The sequence below is a fragment of the Castor canadensis genome, chromosome 15, assembly GCF_047511655.1.
Source record: "Castor canadensis chromosome 15, mCasCan1.hap1v2, whole genome shotgun sequence".
NCBI classification, from domain to species: Eukaryota; Metazoa; Chordata; class Mammalia; order Rodentia; family Castoridae; genus Castor; species Castor canadensis.
In genome coordinates, this window is record NC_133400.1 from 17,314,568 (window position 1) to 17,338,385 (window position 23,818).

General features: G+C 41.0%; 1 protein-coding gene across 3 annotated transcripts in view; it reads right to left on the reverse strand.

Moving 5' to 3' along the window:
- The window catches only part of Tango6 (transport and golgi organization 6 homolog), a 174,502-nt gene that overhangs the window by 128,995 nt on the left and 21,689 nt on the right, over positions 1-23,818 (reverse strand). For all 3 annotated transcript variants that reach the window (XM_074055760.1, XM_074055759.1, XM_020175326.2), the window contains 3 exons: positions 6,765-6,877; positions 4,869-5,045; positions 1,243-1,375 (listed from right to left, as the gene is read on the reverse strand). In XM_074055760.1, coding sequence (XP_073911861.1) covers positions 1,243-1,375; positions 4,869-5,045; positions 6,765-6,877 — 423 coding nt within the window. The remainder of the gene's footprint in view (positions 1-1,242; positions 1,376-4,868; positions 5,046-6,764; positions 6,878-23,818) is intronic.

Consider the following 23,818-nt stretch of genomic DNA (forward strand, 5'->3'; position numbering starts at 1 on the left):
TTAGTGTTTTACCACAGTAATTGACAGCTTAGAGCAGTGGTGCTCAGCTTAATTTTCCTCCCCAGGGGACATTTTGCAATGTCTGCAGGACATTTTTGGTTGTCATAATTGGGGGGTAACAGAGGCACTTACTTAGTGGTAGAGGTCAGGGATACTGCTAAATATCCTATAATGAACAAGACAACCCCCACAAAAAAATTTATCTGTGACAAAATGCCAATCATGCCAAGGTGGAGTTACCCTGGTTTAGAGTAAAGCTTTTTGATTTTTTTTTTTTTTTTTTTGACATAGGGTCTTGCTATGTAGCTTACACTGGCTTGGAACTCTATAACCTAGACTAGCTTTGAATTCAAGTTCCTCCTGCCTCCATCCCCAGAGTGCTAGGATTACAGAGTGCTGGGTATGCACCACCATGCCTGACTGATATGTCTTTTTTTAAACTATTTTTTTTAAAGCAATATAAATAAGGACATATCTCCTTAAAATGTACTCAGAATGAGTGGCTAGGCTTTGGGATGGAAGTGAACATGGGAGGTAAGAAAGCAATTAAAAAAAAAAGTGTTGCCTACTTGAAATTCTAGAAATGTTAGCCTTAATTCCCTCCTTGAATTCTCACCTACCCACCCAACCTAAATTCCACAGACATTCTCTTCAGTTAGACACTGTCATCAGGGGAAAAAGTAGAGAAGGCAGAGCTTGAGGTCACCAGCTGATGCTATCAGATGGTCATAAGATGATGGGCAAGTGACTACTGGAGATCAGTGGGGAAAAAAACACAACCACTGAACAAAGAAACAAACCTGGAAAGGCTTCAAGTGGCTATGGAGTGAAGGAGGGAGGCAGAATTGCCAAATCTCCTTCCAAATACCTGACAGAACAACAGTCAGAAGGATAAGGGATTATGCTATAACTGTAAAACCTGCTATTAACTTCAAGAGTTCTTACTGTAAATACAGAGCAAAGATTAACCCTTTCATAGATGGGTAATTCTATTTTGTTTATCTCTAACATTTCAGATTACCTTGGAAAGTAGTTAGATCCCATCAGTACCACTGCAGGTAAATTTCTTCTTTTTATTGACCCAAAAACTTCCAAAAAAATTAATTACCCTTATGTCCTTTGCTCATTTTCCCCTAATTGGGACTTCGATTTTAGAACCTGGAATCATGAATACCTTGAAAATTGAAATGTCAAGGAACTACCTAAGAATAAAGCTGACCAAGATCTGTATTGAGTTCTTACCTTCAAACAAAAGATGAAGAAGTCTCCTGCCAAACCACACTCCTGGCAATGGGATAGCAGGTCTCCAAGATGCTCCACTTGACTCTGTTCCAAGGACACCTTCTGGTACAGGGCTTCATCCTCATCCTCAACACTGCAACACAGGATAAGATTAATCTTGGCAGTGTCACCCAGAGATAATGTTTTTGAAACCCTGTAGTAACAGTCTAAAGTAACATGCTATCTCAATAGTTAATCATTAGAGAGACTGCAAAAAATTTTGTTTAACCTATTTTCTTATTTCTCCATGCTGAAGAACTTAAAGTATTTATTCTCAGAAACTTAGCTGTTAGGTCCTGCATGGTCATTTGCTCAAACAGGAAAAGAGTCATAAAGGAAGTGGCTTTTAAAATGGCTGTTGAAGAATTACTATTATTTCATAAATTACAAAAGCAAGAAGAAATCAAAGTTGTATTTAAATATTCTGGTTCCTGAGGAAGAACAGAGATAGCGAAGGCTGCAAATAACATCCAAAGGAATTTTGAGCTGGGTGCCAGTGGTTCACATCTTTGATCCTAGCTACTTGGGAGGCTGATACCAGGAGGATTTCAATATAACCTGGGCAAATAGTTTGAGAGGCCCCATCTCCAAAATAACAAGAGCAAAATGGGTTAGAGGTGTGGCTCAAGCAATAGAGAGCTTGCTTTGCAAGTGCAAAACTCTAAGTTCAAACCCCAGTTCCACCTAAAAAACAAAAAGGAATTTTGATGGTTTTCTGATGAGCCACTAAAGAGTTATGGATAGTGGAAAAAGACACAATCATTATGGGAAGAGATGCAATCAGTCTCATCACATATGAACTGATTAGTTGAGAGAAGGAAATATATGAAAGTTAGCCAGGTATAGTAGTATATAGCTATAATCCCAGCACTTGGGAGATGAACCAGAGTTCAAGGTCAACCTGAGATACATAAGGAGATCCTGTTGGTCCAAGGCAGCCTCAGCAAAAAGTGAGACCCTGACCAGAGCAAAAAGGGCTGGTGGCATGGCTCAAGCAGTAGAATTCCTGCCTAACGAGTATGAAGCTCTGTGTTCAAACCCAGTACCACCAAAAAGAAAAGAAAAGAGAGAGAGAGAGAGAGAGAGAGAGAGAAGATTCACTTAAAAAAAAAAAAAACTAAAATAATGTAAACAGTAACAGAACAGTGGAGAGAAGTTTTTTCCCCCTCTTTATGTGTTTTTGTATTATACAAAAAATGTGTTATTTTTGTGATCAAACAATGAGCATATCTTTTTTTTCAAACTAACCAGAAAAAAATGACAGATGCTGCTTCATTTCCCTGAGAAGTACAATTACTAAAGTTAATTTGGCAGACCATCTCCTTGGGCAGGTTGTCCCTACTTGCCAGTTCACGAGTAAGATTGGCCTTCATACTCTACTAGCAGAATGAATAACCTACACATTTATCTTGGGATTATTACTGTATTATTCCAGAACTTTCAGAGTCTTTCTCTACCACATTTTATGCTAGAAGAAAAGCTGAAATGGATAAACATCACTTCTCAGCTTCTATGAACCATCGAAAAAAAAAAACCTTATTATTGAGGCTGGAGGTGTGGCTAAGTGGTAAAGAGCCTGCAAAAAGAAGTATTATGTTCAAATATTCTTAAGAAGATATGACAATTGGCTTAAGAAGCACTATTTTATTCACTCTTAAAATTTCATCAATGAAGAACCAATTTAAGATAACTGGATTTAGTTACAGTTCCAGAAAAGTAAAAATTCTGGATCCAAAGAATGTGAAATCTAAGCTGCCCATATAGTTTCTTTAAATAAACTTCTCACTGATAACTTCTGCCAGGTGAATAGCAGACTAAAGTTTGTGGTAATATGGACCAAGGTTCCTGACCCTGTCCTTGGGAAACTAGCATCACATCCTGAGCAGGACCTTGAGAGCAAGTAACAAATCTCAATCTCAATCTCTCTCTCTCCTCTTCTCTGGTATAATGGTTGTCAACATTTTGCAAATGCAGACTTTTAAGTATCTAAAGAAAGCTCTGGATCCTATTTTCAGAAAAAAAAAAAAACTTGTTTTTTGTGTGTATAACTTCAAGAGGATTATAGGCCCCTAGAAACCAATGCAGAGACCCCCAGGTTTAGGAGCTTTTACTTCTGGCAGTGGATGGACAGTCATTCAATCACTGCCCATGAATGTTTTTTTTCCTACTATGAAGAGAAACTATAATTTAAATAAGAACTGTGGGTTTTGACATATGTGCACTTAAGAATACTAAACACAAGTTAAGAAGGAGTAAGTTACAACTGCTAAGCTAAATACTGTAAAATTCTCTATACCATCACTAATCTGGTCCCAGGTCAAAATAGTTTCAAAGTGTTTTTTAAATAAACATGACAAATAACTTGAAACTCTTTCAGTTTATGGGCAAAATTGTAACCACAAGTCTACTAATGTTCAACAACTCTCAGTAAATTAGAAGCTTTAGTTTGTTCTGATAATTCTGTTTGAGATCTATGTGTTTTTCTATTTTCCTTAATATTGAGAGTATGTTTTAAAGCATTACCAAATTAATCATGAATATAAAATTAAGTTCAAACACTTCAACAAACAGCAGCACTTCGCATGTGACGTGCAATCCAATAGAATAGCTAGGCTAGCTAAATACTACATGGTGCCGAGTGCTGGTGGCTCACACCTGTAATCATAGCTACTCATGAGGCAGAGATCAGGAGGATTGTGGTTCGAAGCCAGTTTGAAGCCAGCCTGAGGGAACAGTTTGAGAGACCCTGTCTCTATCTTGAAAAAACCCTTCACAGAAGGGCTGGTGGAGTAGCTCAAGGTGTAGACCCTGAGTTCAAACCCCAGAACTGCAAAAAAAAAAATACTGTACGGTTTATGACCAACAGGAACTTGAATTCTAAGGTACTAATATACTCCATAGGTCATCTAGAAAAGTGAAAATAAAATATAAGGATTTTACATACAGTGTATAAAATATATTTTTAGATGTTATTCAAAGGAATTTTAAAATTTAAAATATATACTTGTGGGGCTGGGGTGTAGCCCAATGGTAAAGCATTTGCCTAGCATGTATGAGGCCCTGGGTTCATTCCCCAGCACCACAGAAAATAAAATTAAGTAAAATATTTGTGAGATGATGAGAAATAAATTATCCATTCTACTAATATTTACTAAGTTCTTCCTAACCAATTCCTCTGAGAAACAAACCTCTATCATAAAGTTACCATAAAAATAGCTGTCAGAAAATTTCCCTTAAGAACTGCCTGCTTGTGAACACACACACACACCATTTTGGAAGTCAGAAATAGAACTGGATTATTCTGGTGTTAAGGGTGAGCATGTGCTGCCCTTTACTCTGACTCACTGGCAAAGACTCTGAGAAGTAAGTGGGTTTGTGATGCAGAGCTGTGAGACTCCAGTAAACTGTGCCTCTTATTAGCTGGCATCTTGGAGAAAACCTGGAAGAGATTATAAATAGCAAGCACTTCAGCTACTTGAGTCTCTGGTTTCTTTTCTATTAGTGCCCCTTAGTGGCTGAGTCACAGAATGGCCTTTTGGGGTAAAATTAAATCTGGAGAGATAGCAGAGGAGGATGGGTGAACTCACTTAGTGGCTTCTTTGATGGCAATCATAATGCCACCTTGGGTAGCAGCTCTGAACTGGCACTGAGGATGGAGAGAGGGCACAGTTTTGTCCAATCCTGCGAATCCTTCCAGGCTGGCAATTGCCTTCTTCCTTTCCAGCTTCCCCAGGATCCATAATAAGATCTCTTGGCAAAATGACCTGGCATAAAAAGCAGCTATGAAAGAGCTTGTCATCTTACACTATGCATCTAACAAGCTAACATAAAAAAGGAAAGAAAGACTGTCAGGTTCCACTGTATTCTAAATGCTGGCACAATCACCTAGTACTACTGAAATGCAGGAAAGTCTGCATCTTATGAATTCCAGAATGCAAATGTCCTGAAATTCAATGAATGACTGACTAAACCTTGGCTCTAGGAACAGCCCTGATATGCCACATGAGCTCCATGTGAGTGTGTGAGAGTGTGTGTCTGTGTGTGTGTGTGTATGTGTGCCTGTTGGGGGTGGGGGCGCGGAATTTTAAGTGTACTATGGCCTTTGGATCAGGTGCTGTGAATGAAAACTTACATTGATAAAAACCATCCACTCGCAATAGGTCCTTCAGCTGGTAGGCCAAGAAACACCATACTAACAAAATATTGTTGATTCCGCCAGGTGCTGGTGGCTCAGGCCTATAATCGTAGCTACTCAGGAGGCAGAGATCAGGAGGATACTGGTTCAAAGCCAGCTGGGGCAAATAGTTTGCAAGACCCTATCTCAAAAATACCCAACACAAAAAAGGACTGACTGAGGGGCTCAAGTAGTAGAGAGCCTGCCTAGCAAGCGTGAGACCCTTGAGTCCAAACCCCAGTGGCACCAAAATAAATAAGTAAGTAAATAAATAAATAAATATATATATATACACCTGATTTCTCATCTCCTTTTTATCTCTGCCAATCAACTTGGAGAGGAATGGAATAAATGTTCAGATTGTTCTTAGTCTTTGATGAGGACGTATAGTGCTATGAGGATTTGGGTTTTAAAACTAAAACAAGTTATTATATGGACAATCCTCTGAAGTCAAATTCACACACTTGGAGCCTCCATGTCCTACTGCATTCTTTCTTGTCACTATGGCTGTAGGCTACAAGGATGTGCTAACTAAATGCCGAAAAGCCAAAGGCAGTATGTGAGCTCTAAATAACATGCAGGACTGACAGGACTGAGTATCTCCTTCACCATTTAGCAACCAAACTAAGGAGTGCCACCATTTGTGCTGACTTTTTCATGGGACTGGGCTAGACACCTAATGAACATTTAGTGTCATAGTTACCCTGTGGAGACACACTGTCATTGCACATGAAATCACACGTGGGAGACACCAAGATTGAGTTTTATCAGACTTTAGAAAGAATATAAATCGTACCAGGAGGAAGAAACAACTTATTTCCACAAATGATTGTGAAAACATAGCTAGCACAAATTGAGTCCTACTTCTGGATAACTGAGAAATTCCTTCTTTCTAAATAACACTGCATCACTAATCTCAAATCCCAGGCTAACTTACAATGTGCTACTTTCACATCCAGTTTTTAAACTTGTTTTCCAACTCTCCACAAGCTCATTGCAATCTATCCCCTATTTCCTCCTTCCTAGACATGTAATTGCAGCAATTTTCACTGATCAAACAGTAACTGTTTATACATGGAAACAGATTTTGCCTCTGATGTCTAGGACAGAGGCTAAGGAAAGTCAGTCTAAAAACTATATTCAATCCCCTTTGATCTGCAAAATTCTTCTTATTCTAGAAAAGCTGTATAAGAGGATCCCCAAACACTTTCCTGACTTTGAAAGGAAATAACAAAGTAGTCTAAATGAAGACTTCACTATTTATAAACAAGTAAGATTCTATTTATAAGCAAACAAGGCTCTTGCATACCTTAGGTGAGACACACTCTGCTTGGTAAAACAGTAGAGAGAAAACAGCACTCTCAGGACTGGAATCAGGGAATCCAACAACACTGTGAGAGGTTCATTCCCCACCACGTACACCTACAGAAAAGACACGATGAGTTGTACCATGATGTACCATGGCTGCCAGGCCAGAGCAATGGGAATCAAACACCAGACACTTAGCAGGGCTTTGAGTATTATCTTAGTAACACTCTCTTCCTAAGGGACAAATGATATTTTAGCTCTAAGGGAGTGCTCAATGTAATGATGAAGCCATTTGAGAATGGCAGATAGGCTGAAAGGGGCTGAAGCAAGGACACCAAAGAACTGCCCAGCAAAATGGATAAATTAACTTGTTTTCTGATCTCTTCCTTTCTAATTTTGGCTCCTCCGAGTCTCCTGCCTATTATTTATCTGAACAATAATTGTTCTATTGCTGAAGGCCTGCTATTAAGAATTACCACCAAATAGAAAAAATAAGAGTCTGATTTGAGGGGCTGGGTATTGTAGTTCAGTGGTAAAGTCTGTGCTTACCTGGGGTTCAATGCCCAGCACCAGAAAACAATAGCAAAATAAAAAACCAAAAAAAACCCAGCCTAGATTTGAAATGAAACATATTTCACTCTAGATTCATCTCTCTTAAGATGTAACTGCCATGTAGGCAGGTCCTATTCTCTCCAGCGCAAGAAAGGTTCAAAGAAAATGCCCTAGCTTTCCACAGTTAAATGTGTGAGAATGCTGAATTTTATAAGCAATAATTATGCTACATATTTTAGTTGTACCTTTCAAAAGGCTAGCACAAATGCATTCAATTCAACAAACTTTTACTGAGCACCCACTGGGTTCAAAGCACTGTCCCAGGTACTGTAGTGAATATAAAAACGAATAAGCCTCATTATCTCTTGGATTGCTTGTAATGTAGCAGGAAGAATAAAACCAGTAAATCAATTATAATAATTTAAGGCAGATAATTTGAAGTGTCTAAAAGAAGTGCAAAATGTTATTCAAAACTCCAATCAAACACAATAGGATTTCAAATTTTAATTCTGTTTATATTAAATTAATTAAAATCTGGTAGTGTGGCCAAGAATAATGATGATAAAAGGAGAAAGAAGAACTGACAATGACTATGTTCTCTGTATATGTTCCAGGGACTATGGTAGTTTATTTCATTTTATTTATTTTTTTCTTATTTTTCAGGTACTATGCGAGATTCTTTAAAGAGTTAGCTCATTAAAATTACAACAATCTTCCAAAGTCAATTTTAGCAACCCTATTTAAAGACAAGGAAAGGGAAGCTCAAAAATACCCTTATTTATAGAAAGAGTCCTATGGTAGCAACTGATGCTGTTTATGGAGAACAAAAGGTCATGGAGGCACTGGTACAGGCTGCAAAAATCTCTGTGCTTTCCAGCAAATCCTGTCCCTTTAAATCAACCCTAATTTTTCACGCTCCTTAAGCCTCCTGACTCCTCTGTGGAGCCTGATAACCAAAGAGCCAGCTTCCTGTGCATGATCTAATCTCCATAAGCCCAACTAAATGAAGTGCCTTGTAAGGCAGTGTTCAGATGTAATATGCAAGCCTAATTATGGTATCACCAATTACAGGAGGTAAAAGAAGAGATTCCCCCAGATAACGTAAGGGCCTATTGTTTGGCTTGGATCCTGTGTTCTCTGAGGTAATCCCTGTGGAGCCATCCTTCTTTACCAGCATATTTTGCTTAAAAAAACAAAAAACAGGCAGATGAATCTCCACTGTTTACAGGTTTGGCAGGGCTGAAGCACCTAAACATGAACTCAATCAAGCACAGTTCTTGAAAGCCCATGCTGTTGTTGATAAATTCCTCCAAGTTTTTATTTTCCTCTTTCAAACTTTTCCAAATTTTCTAATAGAAAACTTTTATTTTACACTTATGAAAAAAATGCAAATGTTATACACACATAATATTTGTTTATTTGAATTTTTAAATTTTTTTTGGCAACATTGGTTTGAACTCAGGGCCTCACACTTGCTAGGCAGGTGCTCTACCACTTGAGCCACTAAACCAGCCCCATACTATTTATTTTTATGTAAAGATCATCAAATATCTACTGAGTGCCAGTGGTATCCAAGGCATACTGGCAAGTACTGTGGAAACAGTGCTGAGCAAAGTCTCTGCTTAAAAGGAGCTGACATTCTAGTGGAGAATAGAGACAATAAATAATCACTTGATAACAACAGATAGAGACAAGTGCTGTAAAAAAAAAATAAGGTCAGGTATGGTGTTACATACTTATAATCCCAGCACTGAGGCTAAGGTAGGAAGATCATGAGTTCAAGATCAGTCTAGACTACACATCAAGACCCTGTTTCAGAATACCCCAAATGAGCCAGGTGCTGGTAGCTCACACACATAATCCTAGTTACTCAGAAGGCAGAGATTAGGAGAATAACATTTTGAGGCCAGGCAGGGCAAACACAAAAAAGGGCTGGTTGAGTGGTTCAAGGTGTAGGCCCAGTACCCAAAGAATAAAATAAATAAAAACAGGTTAAAGGGATAGTGATGAGGGGAAAAGCAGGTACGAAGAGAAAAAGAACAATTGAGAATAGCCCTCTGCCTGGCAAGAGTGAGTTCAGACACCAGTACTACCAAAAAAAGAGAAAGAATATTCTTTATCATTCCTATCAATTAACCAATTATTAGCTCTCAATACATTTCTGAGGCTGGCCTTTAATTTACAATGCTCCTGCCTCAGGCTGGGATTACAGGCATGCATCAACACACCCAACTTGTTATTACTTTTACCTCCTCTGTGCTTAGTGATATTTTCGTTGCTTCCATCTTTAACCCATGCTATCTTTATCCCAGTTGTCCCATCCTCATAATCAATCAATCCCATTTTATCAGGCTGTTCCTAACCCTCACCCTACAACTTCTGCAAGGCAGAGCTAAAGCCCCCAAGTGGCACCATGAACAGCAGCTTACATAACCTCCTCCCCTTCCTCCTACTGAGAGGCTTCTTATATTCTTCAGTAGGCCTCCAGGGCCATGACTTGGCCAGCCCTCTCTAAGGACAGCCTCTTCTTTCCAATTTCTTGCACACAGCTGAACTCACAAGCAGATTAAAAGTTACTCTGCACCTGGCATCCAACATTACTCTCTATTTCCACTCCCAAGTGGAGTCCAGTTACTTTATGTGGATACTCTTGATCTGGGTTTAGTAACCTACTCAGGGACATGGGTGGCTAGACTGATTAGTCAATGCTGTACCATGATCTCTTGGTGCCAGCACTGACTGACCAAATACCCTAGAAAGGAAAAAGTAGTAATCCTTCCTATGAAGTCATGCAACATATGAGAGAAAATGCTGGGGTTAATTCTTTCCAATCTCCCCCACATTAGGCTGATGACTTACTGACTAAAGAAACAGTGAAGGCACTGAAGAACTGAAGGACAGACTTCGGGAAGTCCCAAAAGGGCGATAAGTGGTCAAGGAGACACTTCTCCTCCCTAAGAAATGCCTGTTTGCATTTGAAAGGCATCTCTACCCTCAGGCAATACAAACTAGGCTATAAAACCCACTCCCCACCCTGACCCACGGAATTCTCTGCAAATAAAATCTTTCCGACCTCTGCTGTTGGAGTCTGCCTGTGCTTTCATTCTCAGAGCAGGCTCAAGAACCCTGAGCATCTGAAATTCCTGCGCGTGTCATCCCTGCATCATATTTGGCGACCACGAAGGCACCAGCTTTCACCTGAGGTCGGTATAGGTTGTGCCAAACTGGGAGACTGCCTAGGAATGTGACCGTGAGCGTCCGGCACTCCAATGGAGTCTGTTTTCCAGGAGAGACCCCCCACCACGGCCTAGCTACGGTGGAACTCTCAGGTCGACCTTTTCTCCCTCTCTCTCTGTCTTGTTATGGAGGGTTTCTTCCTTGGGAAACTGAGGAAAAGGTCCGAGCCCACTACAGCTGTACGGCAGGCAATCTGAGGAAACTCAGAGGCTGGGCAGGGGTTTGTACTGCACTGCCAATGCTACGTGGGCGGAACTCAACTTCAGTGCACCGAGGCTTTTTCTTTTTTTTTCCTCTCCTTAAACGCTAACACTCTCTTTCAAGATCTGACCAGCTTAAGGGGAGGTCCGAAAACAGCTGGTGGAAAGGAAAGTTTGTCTTCAAGCCACAAAAGGTGTTCTGGCCGGGGCACTCCCCGGTGTCACCCAAAGGCTGGAGATGCAACTTCCTTACCCGCCCTGAGGCCCCAAAGGCAGCTAAGTCTTGGACTTCTCCAGCCATGTCCGTGGCAAACAGACAATCAGATCTCTCATGCTTTCTTCATGGTTTCCGTGGCCTGAGGGTGGAGGTCACCTCTTGCTTCCAGTGCTCCAGTACTGCCTTTGGGCAGGATCGACCTGGACAGCAGGGATGATCAATAATCCCTCATGTGTTGAGCCTGGAAACTCTCTTTTTTCCCAACCCTCAGCCTCTCCTTCCCCTTTCCCAGGCAGTTCAGGATGAGTGTCCCCCTCCCCGCCTTTGCTGTAAATAGCAGTGAGCTTCTTTCTTCAGGGAGTTTGGGAAAATTCCTACAGGCATCAGAAAGTGCTAGTCTCCAATTTAGGCTTGACTGTCTTTGTCAAGCATCAGATTAACTGGTTAAACAGGTTCCGCAGCCTGCCCTCAGGGAAAGGAAAAAAAAAAAAACAGTTAAAAGGCAAAAACCTCAGGTCTCCGTTTTTTTTTTGCCCCTTGTCAGAGCAAAAGCCTCCAGATGCTCTCTCTCCTTTCACAGAAAGCATATATGCCTCACAGGATATATAGGGAAACAAAAGTCAACTTAATCAAGAGTTCCCATCCATGCCTCTAAAGGGGTCCTCCTTCTGGCCTTGCAAGCCCTCTTGGTTACTTTGATAGAGTTACTTTTTAATTACAAGCACTCAGCTGGTAGAAGAGAACTAGGCCTACTTGGGTCGCAGGGCAAACAGGCAAGTCAAAATAGATGAGAGATTGGTCAAAGATCATCTCAGGGGGGTGGGTGCAACTGAGATATCTATCTGTAAATCCTCCACAACTCTACCCACGAGTGGCAGTGGAAGGAGCAAGGGAGAGCGGGACGCCCTCTCCCACCAGAGTTTCTCCTCATCTGGGGATGCTTAGATAAAAGGAGAAACCTCTGTTAAGGTGACCAATTTTCCCTTGTTTCCCTTTTTAGATGGGAAATCAGGCCTCAAGGATCCAGGAAGGATCCCCCCTTGCCTACTTATTAACTCAAGTTTTACTACACCCAGGCTTGGCCACAGTATCCTCTGGGAGATGAGGAAAGATGGCCAGAAGGAGGGAGCATTAATTATAATACCATTCTTCATTAGATATGTTCTGTAAAAAGGAGGGAAAATGGACCGAAGTTCCATACATTCAATTGTTCTTTTTCCTAAGAGACCACCCAGAATGGCTAAACAAATGCAGGCTAGATACCCAGACCATGGTAACCTTTTGCAAAAAGCCCCCAAACTCCCTTGAGCAAAAAAACCCATCTAATGCTTCATCAGCTCCCCCTCTTCCCCCTGACCCAGCCACCTCACACGCTAGACGCTGTCCCACAGGACTCTACCCCTCCAGTTAATTCCCGGAGGGGACACAGCTCATGTTCCTTTGAGTGAGTGAACTTAAAGAAATAAAAAAGGATTTAGGAAATTACACAGAAAATCCAGATCAATACATCCAGGCAAAACTTTGAACTGAGCAGGAAAGATGTAATGCTATTGCTATCTCAGACCCTCACTTCTCTGGAGAAACAGCAGGTTCTAGATCAGGCAGTCACAGCTGGAGACAATTATCACTTAGATAAAAGTGGCCCTACAGGCCTGTCTCCTACTGGGCCCTCACAGGAGGAGGAGGGGGAGGGAGAAGAAAGACAAAGACATTGGATACCTAGAAGGGAGCCTCCATTCCCAATTCCAACAGGAGATCAGGCAGTGCCTAGGTATGACCCTAAGTGGGACCCTGAAAATGACAAGGATGAATGGAGTCGTAATCATTTCATCCACTGCATTCTTGAGGGACTAAGGAGAGCCAAGGTAAAACCTCTTAATTACTCCCAAGTCACAGCTGTACAGCAAGGACCCTTAGAAACTCAGTAGCTTTCCTACAGAGACTTAAGGATGCTTTTCAAAAGCATACCAACATTATACCAGAGTCACAGGAAGAGGAAATCGTCCTAAAAGATAAATTCCTAACACAGTCAGCACCAGATATCCATAAAAAGCTTCAGAAATTGGTGGCTGAAGGGAGCAGAGATCTGGAACAATTGGTCCATGTAGCCACATCTGTATACGATAACAGGGACTTAGAAAAAGAAAGGAAGGACCTGGAAAGGGAAAAGAGAAAGGATAAGCGGGAGGAGGCTCAGATCGCAGCGCTCCGAGAGGCTCCCCCAGGGCAAAGTCCAAACCCGAGGACATGCTTTCAATGTGGACAGGCAGGCCATTTAGGAGGGTACCTCTGGGACCCTGCCCCATTTGTCGGGGAAAACATTGGAAGGCACACTGTCCCCGGTTCCCAGGGGAAATGAGGTCAGAGCCTCCCACCCAATGATGGGTCCCAGGGCCTCCCATACAGGCTTCTCTGACCACCATAAAAACAGGGGAGCCCCGGGTTTTACTCACAATTGAAAAGCACAAGGTCAGCCTCCTTATCGATACTGGAGCCAGCATCTCAGCTATTCCTTTCTCTCCCGGGCCCAGGTCCTCCAAGAAAATTACTGTTTGAGGCATATCAGGCCAACCTCTAGAACATTATTTCACTCAGCCTTTAGCATGCTCCTGGGGAGAGTTCCATTTCTGTCACTCCTTTTTAATTGTCCCAGAAACCCCTACTCCTCTGCTAGGGCGAGACCTTCTATCCAAATTGGGGGTACAGCTACTTTTACCTTCAGGAGAGTACTTTTGCTTGCCCCTAATAGAGGAACAAGTAGACCCCACGGTGTGGACGGATGGACACACTGTGGGACAGGCACGAACAGCTGCCCCAGTCCTAATTCATCTCAAGGACCCATCCTGGTTTCCCCATCAAAAACAATATATTTTAAAGCCAGAGTTAAGGAGGGGCTAATTCCCATAATCAAAGACTTAAAGAGACAGGGACTGCTAATAGAATGTTCCAGCCCATACAATACTCCTGTTCTTGGTGTTAGGAAGGGACCTAACAAATGGAGGCTAGTCCAGGATCTCCGCCTGATCAATGAAGCAGTAGTGCCTCTCCATCCTGTAGTTCCAAATCCCTATACACTTTTAGCCCAAATACCTCTGGGTACTACTTACTACTCTGTCCTGGATTTAAAAGATGCCTTCTTTTGCATTCCCTTACACCCTAAAAGTCAACCTATCTTTGCCTTTGAGGACCCCACAAGGAAGTCTGGACAGGTCACTTGGACTGTCCTCCCCCAGGGATTCAGAGGCAGCCCCCACCTCTTTGGGTTAGCACTAACCCAAGACTTGGCAATACCCACAAGCTGCTCTGCTACAATATGTAGATGACCTCCTGCTCTGTGGACCAAATGAGCCTGTCATTTCACGTGCCACTGAGTCCTTACTAAACTTCTTAGCAGATAGAGGTTATAAGATCTCTAGAGAAAAAGCCCAATTGTGTCAGTCTAGGGTTACATATTTAGGTCTTGTCCTGGAGAAAGAAATGAGGTCTCTAGGAGAAGACACAGTCCGTCCAATCCTGACATTTCCTCTACCTAAAACTCTAAAACAATTGAGGGCCTTTTTGGGTGTCACTGGATACTGTAGAATTTGGATCCTGGGATATGCAGATCTAGCCAGGCCCTTATATCAAATCCTTAAGGAAACACAGAAGGATACCCAGCCCTTTATTAAATGGGATGACAAGTCAGAAAATGCATTCCACAAGTTAAAGAAGGCTCTTATGATAGCTCCTGCCCTGGGTCTCCCAGTACAAGACAAGTTTCAATTATATGTCTATGAAAAGGGAGGACTGGCCTTGGGCGTGGTGAGTCAGCTCTGGGGCATCACTCCCCAGCCAGTAGGTTACTTAAGCAAAGAGTTAGATCAGGTAGCCAAGGGATGGCCAGGATGCCTCAGAGCAATGGCCACAGTAAGCTTTCTAGTGCTTGAAGCTCAGAAACTTATCCGAAACCACCCCCTAACGGTTTATACCCCACACGACCTAGGGGGAATTTTAAACTCAAAAGGAGAACTTTGGCTATCTGACAGCCGTCTACTTAAATATCAGGCCCAGCTTCTGGGAGGAACAGAAATAACTTTAAGAATCTGTCAGAGCCTAAATCCTGCATCCCTTTTACCAGAGGCAGAGGGAAATCCTAAACACTCGTGTGAGAAAGTACACGACTTAACTGATCAGCCCTTAAAAAACCCAGATCTAGAATTACACACTGATGGCAGTTCCTTTGTCAAGAATGGTGTCAGACATGCAGGGTTTGCAGTTGTGACAGAATTTGGCATCCTCAAATCAGGTCCTCTTCCTCCTAATACAAGTGCTCAATTGGCAAAATTAGTGGCCCTAACAGAAGCCCTAAGACTGTCAAAAGAACAGAGTCAACATCTATACCTTCCTGATCCTGCATGCTCATGCAGCCATTTGGGAAAAAAAGAGAAATGCTAACTACAACAGAAACAGCTTCCCATAGGGATAAAAGGGAGGTTACTTTAACAGTTTTAGGGATAACAGCGTTAGTTGCAGCCCTTGCTGGAATCAGCTATGGGGTGATTGCCAATCACGTAACTACAAAAAAACCTAACCAAAGTGGTAGAGGACACCTCAGACCAGGTAGGCCTTGCCATTAAGGACATGCAAAGGTCTTTGTCGTCTCTTGCCTGTATGGTAATGGACCACCGCCTGGCCCTAGATTTTCTTTTGGCCAAGCAAGGGGGGGGGGTATGTGCCATTGCCAATACCTCCTGTTGCACATATATAAACACTTCAAGCATTGTAGAGGAACGTGCAGATTACATTCTCCAACAAGCTAAATGGCTCCGGGAGCTATCTCTTGAAACTCAGGTTTCTACTCAGGTATGGGAACAAATAAAATCCTGGCTCCCCTCCAGGACTTGGTTCCTACCCTTTCTGGGGCCTATAGTTGCCATTATTCTCTTGCTTGTGTTTGGGCCTTGCGTTTTAAACTTACTTGTCAAGTTTGTTTCTTCTCGCCTAGAATCCATCAAACTACAAATGCCTCTGGTGGAGATGAAAACAACCTACTACTGCGGTCCCCTTGACAACCCCTCTCATGGACAGCCCTGATGCTGTGGGCCCCTTCATCGCCCCCTGTCAGCAGGAAGCAGTTACTGAACAGACTTCATCGTCCCAATCCCTAACAGCAGTTAGGGCTACCATTGAGAGGGGGGAATGAAGGACTGAAGGACAGACTGCGGGAAGTCCCAAAAGGGCGATAAGTGGTCAAGGAGACACTTCTCCTCCCTAAGAAATGCCTGTTTGCATTTGAAAGGCATCTCCACCCTCAGGCAATGCAAACTAGGCTATAAAACCCACTCCCCACCCTGACCCACGGGATCACCGGTTGCCGGGTCCCCCTGCATTCTCCAATATGCAGTCTTTCTCTTCTCTTTTCTCCAACTAAATTCTCTGCAAATAAAATCTTTCCGACCTCTGCTGTTGGAGTCTGCCTGTGCTTTCATTCTCAGAGCAGGCTCAAGAACCCTGAGCATCTGAAATTCCTGCGCGTGTCATCTGTGCATCAGCACAGTAGGTAAGATGTTCCTGTCCCACTCGCGTATGGGACCTTACTGCCTCCTCTGGCCACTGCGGAATTTCTCTGCGCTGTGCTACGTACAGTCTCTTTCTAGTGTATGAAGAGTGGGGAGAGTCGTCCTTGCCCCCGGAGTCAAAGAGGGATCGGCACTCAAGCTCCGAAACACAACCCAGTATCTCAAGTATTATTTCTACTTATGGTGGCAACGTTCTAAGAAGCATTTCATTGGAGGGTTTCTTTTTTAATGGTAAGACTGTTTAGTATGTCACCCCTGGGGTTATTTACAAATCTTCCACTAACCAGCTGTGTGACTTAACACCAATCAATTGACTTCTCTGAGTTTCGGTATCCTTGTCTGTAAGATGAGGGGGATGGATCAATCAAGGTTTAAGGCCTCCTTTGTGTCTAATCATTCTCTGACCAGACTGCAAATGTGCTAATTTTCTTTATATCCTTTTGGTACTTCAGTGTTAAGAGGTAAGACTAGTTTAAAAAAAAAAAAAAAAAAAAAAAGAACCATCTCTCCCAATAAAACTGAAATATCTAATCCTTCAACTTGACCAAGATGTAACAATTATCAACACCTGATTTCTGTTCTTCTCTCAGTTCTGAAGTCAGTACTTTAAAGATGGGATCCTATTTAGCTGAAAGGTTTTCTGGTTATTCAAGACATTTATACAACTAGGGATCATCAAACAAAATACTAAGAGATGAGAAAGCTGAAGCAGAGAAGGGAGAGGCAGACTCTGAAGGTAGCTTTTCAATTGTTTGGGTAGAAAAAGTCTTGCAGAGGGAAAGTGAAAGGTGGCTTCAAAGGAAAGGTGAACTTCTCCCTCAGTCTGTGGTTCTTTTAGTATAAACATGTAGGAAGAGCTGAGGGTCAAAACAAGAGGCCAGAATGATCTGTGAGAGCTACAATGGCTCAGAGCAGATTATACAAGGATGCAGACTAGGGATTTCTTTGTTCATTTGGGGTACTTCTACGTTCCTTTCTGACAACACCCTGGCTTTTGTTCACAGATCCATGGTCAGGAGATGAGCACCTATGCTTAAATCTTAAGTGCCTTCATCTAAATGCAGAATAGTTAGCCATTTATTCTCTCAAAAATTCTATTTTTGTGGGGAAGTTACAATGCTCTATGCATTTTCTTTGTTTTTTTTCAAAGCCGTGTGTCAATGCCAAATTAACTGAACATAATCAGAACTTGCCATGGAAAGGGAAGCAGACTGAACAAAAGGAAGCTGGATTTTATATTGGCTGGTTTGTCTATATTTAATACCTAGAGGATGGAATTTCTCTGGAAGGATTTTATTAGAAATTTAGATTGAAAGAGAAAGAAAAGAACTTGGTCAAAATGGTCAAAAGTATTAAAAGAAACATGTGTTCTGTTTCAGAGCAAACAAAATGGATGGCATCCTCATATGTTTCTTTCCTCATTTCAGAGATGACTCCTTTTTTTTGTTGTTTTGAGATGTAGCTCAGGCTGGCTTGGAACTCATGACCTTCCTGCCTCAGCTCCCAAGCACACCACCAACCCAGCTGAGTGATTCCCATTAGCTGTTAGCACCTCCCTCAAAGCCAGTGTAGGTAAGAGTCAGGACACTTGGGTGTACATTTTGTCTTTGTTACCTAGGTGATTGTTCCAAGTCACACACTGAATGAGTAAACAAGGATTGGACATTTACACCTCTCAGTCTCAGCTTTCTCATTTGTAATTTATAATTTTGACATGAGGACCAATTAAGATACTTCATATTCAAATATTTTGTGAAATGCACAGCGCTATGCAAATGTTAGATTTATTCCTACATATTTATGTTATTTTTGATGCTACAGTAAATGGAACTGTTTCCTAATCTATGGCTTCATCTTCATAGAAACATGATAGGCCCATCCAGAACCGGGCAGAATCAAACTGACTGAATACTCAAATTCAGTACAGGCTGGAACTTGATTTTACCTCTATTAAATATTAAACTAGTCAAACACTGCCTTCTACATCACAGTGATCCTTTTGATAGTAGTGTTCCAGAACTTCTAATGTACGTGCTGAGTTTAAGGCATGTGAGAAGAAAAAGACAAGGCAAGTTACCTAATATAGCAAGTATTTTGCACTGTGCAAGCTTTCAGAACATATTGCATAAAATGGTCTTTTAAAAAAAAAGTTTCTCTGAGCCAAAAAGGAACTGACAGAGTTTTTTTGAGCACTTATGTGCTACAGTATGCTATGAGCTTATCAAAAGTTACCTTATTTCATCCCTACAACTCAAGCGTTAAATACTCCAACCTGTGTATGTCTGATTCAAAGGTCCTGGTGTTTTCCACTGTGTACCAGAGTCTGAGCTGTAGCATTCAGAAAATCTAACATCTGCAACTCCCACCACTTTGAACAATACTTCTTTTGGTCCTTGAAACTGAAGGTCACAGTTCAATTCTAGATGGAAATTTTTAGAAAGAAATGTCTTTGCAGAGTGGCCAAGGTGAAAAAAGAGGCTAACTTTTCACTATAAAGCCTTTTGAACTTCTTAATCTGTACGATGTGTAAATATTATGTTTTCTCAAAAGAGAAAGAAAGGGAAAAAGAGAGAGACATAGACAAAGAAAAGGAAAGATTGATTCGTAGACTAGCTCTACCATTCACTTACTATAACATTTGGAACAAGTCATGTCAATCTTTTGGGTTTTGCTTCTTTTATTGTAAAATGAAGGGTTAACTTACCAAAACCCATAAATGCAAAATACAAAAATGAATTCTACTGTAAAGTATGAACTTTGAGTGAAACTGATGTATCAATGTAGGTCCATCAATTGTTAACAAATGTACCAGTCTGGTGGGAGATATTGCTAGTGGGAGAGGTTTTGGGGGGAGGGGCAGGAGTTATATGGGAACTCTGTACTTTCTGCTTAACTTTACTGTGAACCTAAAACTGCTCTTAAAAATACAGTCATCCCTCCAAATTCATGGGCTCCTCATCTGTAGTTTCCTCTAACAGTGGACTTAAAATAGTAGAAAACTAAAATATGTGGAATACTGAGTATTTACATTTTTCCTTATTATTCCCTAAACAATACAGAACAAGAATTTACACTGTATTAAGTATTATAAGTAATCTACAATGATTTAGAATATACAAGAAGATATACATAGGTGCTATACAAATTCTATGCCATTTTCTGTAAGGGACTTGAGCACCCTTGGATTTTGGTGTCTTTAGGGATCCTGGAACCAGTCCCCTATGGATAGTAAAGGACAACTATAAAATCTATTTAATTAAAAAAAAAAAAAGAGGAGTTATACTAAATTATTTCTAAAGTTCCTTCCAGTTCTAAGATTCTCTTATTCTAACTTACTCTGTAAAACTAATTAAAAATCTGAGAAGTCAAACGCCCAATCTGACAAAGCAACTGTAATTAGAAATTTGCTAGATTAGATGAGGGAAAAGACTTGGATAATTAAAGTCAAGATTCCCTGAATCTGGAAACAGAGATAAAATGGAAATGAGGATGTAAAAAATAAACTAAGTACCTTCTAGTCTTTCCTACCCTAACATTTCTTCTACTTTTAGGAAGCCTCAGGCAAATTGAAGAATACTGAAAGGAAACTACCCCATATGAGAATGTGGCCAGTCCTCTTACCAACAAGAAAGAAAGTGTATTAAAAAAAGCCCCAAAGAAACAAAAAACCAATCTGTAATTTTCTTACCTTGTCCTACCTAGAATTGATCTAGACCTCTCTTTACCTCCCAAAGCAACAAATCCCCTATTACTCCCTCTCATACCAGGAGGACAAAAGAATTTAAGCAGTGGAAGGATTGTGCTAGACCCTCAAGGCCAGGAGACAGAATGGGGAGCCACTGGACTAAAAGTTATTTGAGCTGCAAAGCCCCTTTTTGGCTTAGATAATTTTACCAGATGTAAGGCACAGACTACCTAGAAATAAGGAGAATTATTCATGTAGATGAAAAACAAGTGTGTATGCCAAGTTTTCAATTCAATTTAGCTAGCCCCTACCTATACACCTATATACTGAGAATTCTCCAGCTGCCCCACCAGAGCTATCTAGTTGCTGCTGGGTGTGAAGGATGAAAGCATTAAAATGCTTTCCTATGAAATTGTTCCCATTATAAAATTCTCATTTGGAGGGCTGGGGTGTAGCTCAGTGATAGATGGTTTGCCCAGCATGTGGGAGGCCCTTGGTTTGATCACCAGCACTGTTGGGGGGGGGGGGGTGGAGGAAGGGAGGGAGTTCCATTCAGAGAATTAAAGATCTAATTCTTTTTATTTTTTAGCAGTACGGGGGTTTGAACTAGGCCAAACCCGCTACCACTTGAGCTACAAACCCATCCCTTTTTGGTTTACCTATTTTTCTAATAGAATCTCCTGTTTATGCCCATATTTATGGTCAGGCCCTCCTAGACCACAATCCTCCTATTTATGCTTCCCACATAGCTGGGATCACAGGCACAAGCCACAGTACTTGACCTGAGAATCTAATTTTTTTTTTTTTTTTGGTGGCACTGGGGTTTGAACTAAGGGCCTCAGCAACTTACTAGGCAGGTGCTCTTACCACTTGAGCTATTTTTTGTGATGAATTTTTTTTGAGATAGGGTGCTGAGAACTATTTGCCCAGGGCTGGCTCCGAACTGAGATCTTACTGATCTATGCTTCCTGAGTAGCAAGGATCACAGGCATGAGCCACCAGGGTGCCTGCCCTTGAAGGTCTAATTCTTTAAATACCAAAGTATATATTTTAATGTCTTAAGAAGGAAATATTTTCATTATGCAACTCCTGTCTTTTAAACAAAGTATAATAGGTTCTGGGCGTGAAGGTGCACATTTATAATCCCAACACTCAGGAGGTTCAGGCAGGAAGATCAAGAGTTTGAGGCCAGCCTGGGCGACATAGCAAGTTCAAGGCTAGCTTGGGCTATACAGTGAGATCCTATCTTAAAATAACAATAGCTTGTTAGACCCTCCCCCACCCCATCTCTAAAATAACCAGACTGGAGGAATAGATCAAGCAGTAGAAAGCCTGCTTTATAACCATGAAGCCCTGAGTTCAAACCCCAGTCCCTCCCCAAAAAGAAATCATCATACTAAAACCACATACTGTATGATCCTCTTTATACGAAATGTCTAGAATGGCAAATCTGCAGATTTGCAAAAAGTAGATTAGTAGTTGCTACAGCTAGGGGCAGGGAATGAGGAATGACAGACAGTCAATGGATATTTGGGGGGGGTGGATATTCTAAAATTAGATTGAGATGATGGTTACACAACTCAATGAATACACTTTTAAAAACACTAAGCTGTACACTGTAAGTTATGTGAATTTTATCTCAATAAATCTGTTAACAAGAAGAGAGAAACAGAGTTAGATAATGTTCCCGAATGCCTCTAAAAGTAAACAAAACTAAACACACTCTTGTTACCCAGTGAGTAGCTGGATCAATTTCCCATCCCAGATGTTTTCCTTATTTCCTGCCTTTGAGCTGTACTCTATAATTTAGTATTAGCAGAATGTTAATAAAGACAACATATCCTTTGTTGCTAAATTTTACATAGTGTTTACCATTCTCCTCCCGCATACACATTTCCTCTGTTTTCCAACTGCAGCTGGGCTGCCAAAGCCTTGTAGAGAGAGTAATTACCCTTCTCCACCCTCCTGGTTTCACAACAGTACATAAATCCAATGTCTACATTAAGCCAATGGTTTGCTTGCCTCTCTAGGTCTTAAACTCACCAAATCGCTCACTGAACTCTGAGAGGCTTCCCCTCTTTTTGAAGACAAGAACAGGATAAATGGCAAAATTTATTATTTCCAGATCGCTTTTTCAAAGGCTACTTCCCTCGGCAGAAAGAAATTCTGTTTTGTTTTCTTTTTCTTCTTTGAGACAGGGTCTCACTACGTAGGCCTGACTTTGAACTCATGAGCTTCCTGAGTGCTGGGATTACTGGTGCAAGCCACCACACCCATCCCTTTTTCCTCTAAAGACAATGTATGGATTTTCAAGAAATACTAAGAGGGGTTTGTATCAAAGTTTAGTCACAATTTGCCCTATCCCTGCCCTGAGAGTACTTTTTGAGTCTGATATCTACATCCAGCCATTTAACAGCTTTCTCTCACAATGTTCCCTAGACTGGGATAGAGACATGGCTGAACATGATCTCTCTGCAAGTTAGTGGAACCTTGTTCTCTCAGAGCATTTATTTTCTATAATTCACTGTATAATTTCTTAACTTTCCATAATCTGAAAAGTCCTTTCCTACAAATATTTAGAACAGACTATAAGACCCATCTCTTCAGTAGTCTATAAATGAGGCATTTTATTCATTAAGTCACCATGTCATGTTTTATCTATAAGCAATTTAATTCCATATTTGTATTCTTGGTCAATCCTATAAGAGATACAATCTTTTTTCTTTTAATTGTGAAATTAAAAGGGTAGTTAACATTTCACTCTAGCAATAAAGTAAATGCTAAGGAGAATTTTTGAATTTTAACCATGAATTTTATATCCACAAATTTATTAGTATTATACAGAAAGCTTAAAACAAAAACATTCACCTCTTACCCGAAAGAATATGAGTTTAAAGTCACTCTACACCCTCATAAACTCTTGGTGGGGATGTAAAACGATGTAGCCAGTTTGGAAAACAGCCTGACAGTACCTCAAGTGGTTAAACATGGAGATGCATATAATCTAGCAATTCCATTTATGTGCATATGCCCAAGAAAAATGAAAATATATTATATTAGTCAACTTTCTATTACTATAACAGCACATCTGGATAACTTACAGGTTGGATAATTTATTAAAAAAAAAAAAAAAAGAAGAAGTTTATTTAGCTCATTGCTTTAGAGGCTGGAAGTCCAAATGGCATTGTACTAGCTCCGGCAAGGGCCACCCAGCTGTATCACAGGCAGACACCATAATGGCAAGCGTGCATGTGAAAGGGAGGGACAGGCTTGTTCTTGCATAACAACCATCTCTGGAGAACTGCCCAGGGTCCAGCAAGAACTACATTTCTTCTTTTTTTTTTTTTAATACTTTTTTTGTTTTGTTTTTACATTTATTCTTTCCAAGGGCAGTGTGCTGATGACTCGATTGCCTTTCATTAGGCTCTGTCTCTTAAAGGTTTCATATCACTTCTCAAATACTGCCACATTGGAGACCAAGTTTCCAACATACCAGCCCTTGGGGGACATACTAAACCATACCCTAACCATAGCGCACACACATAGAATAACATGTATGTATATGAATGCCCATAGCAGCATTATTCATAACAACCGGAACACTCA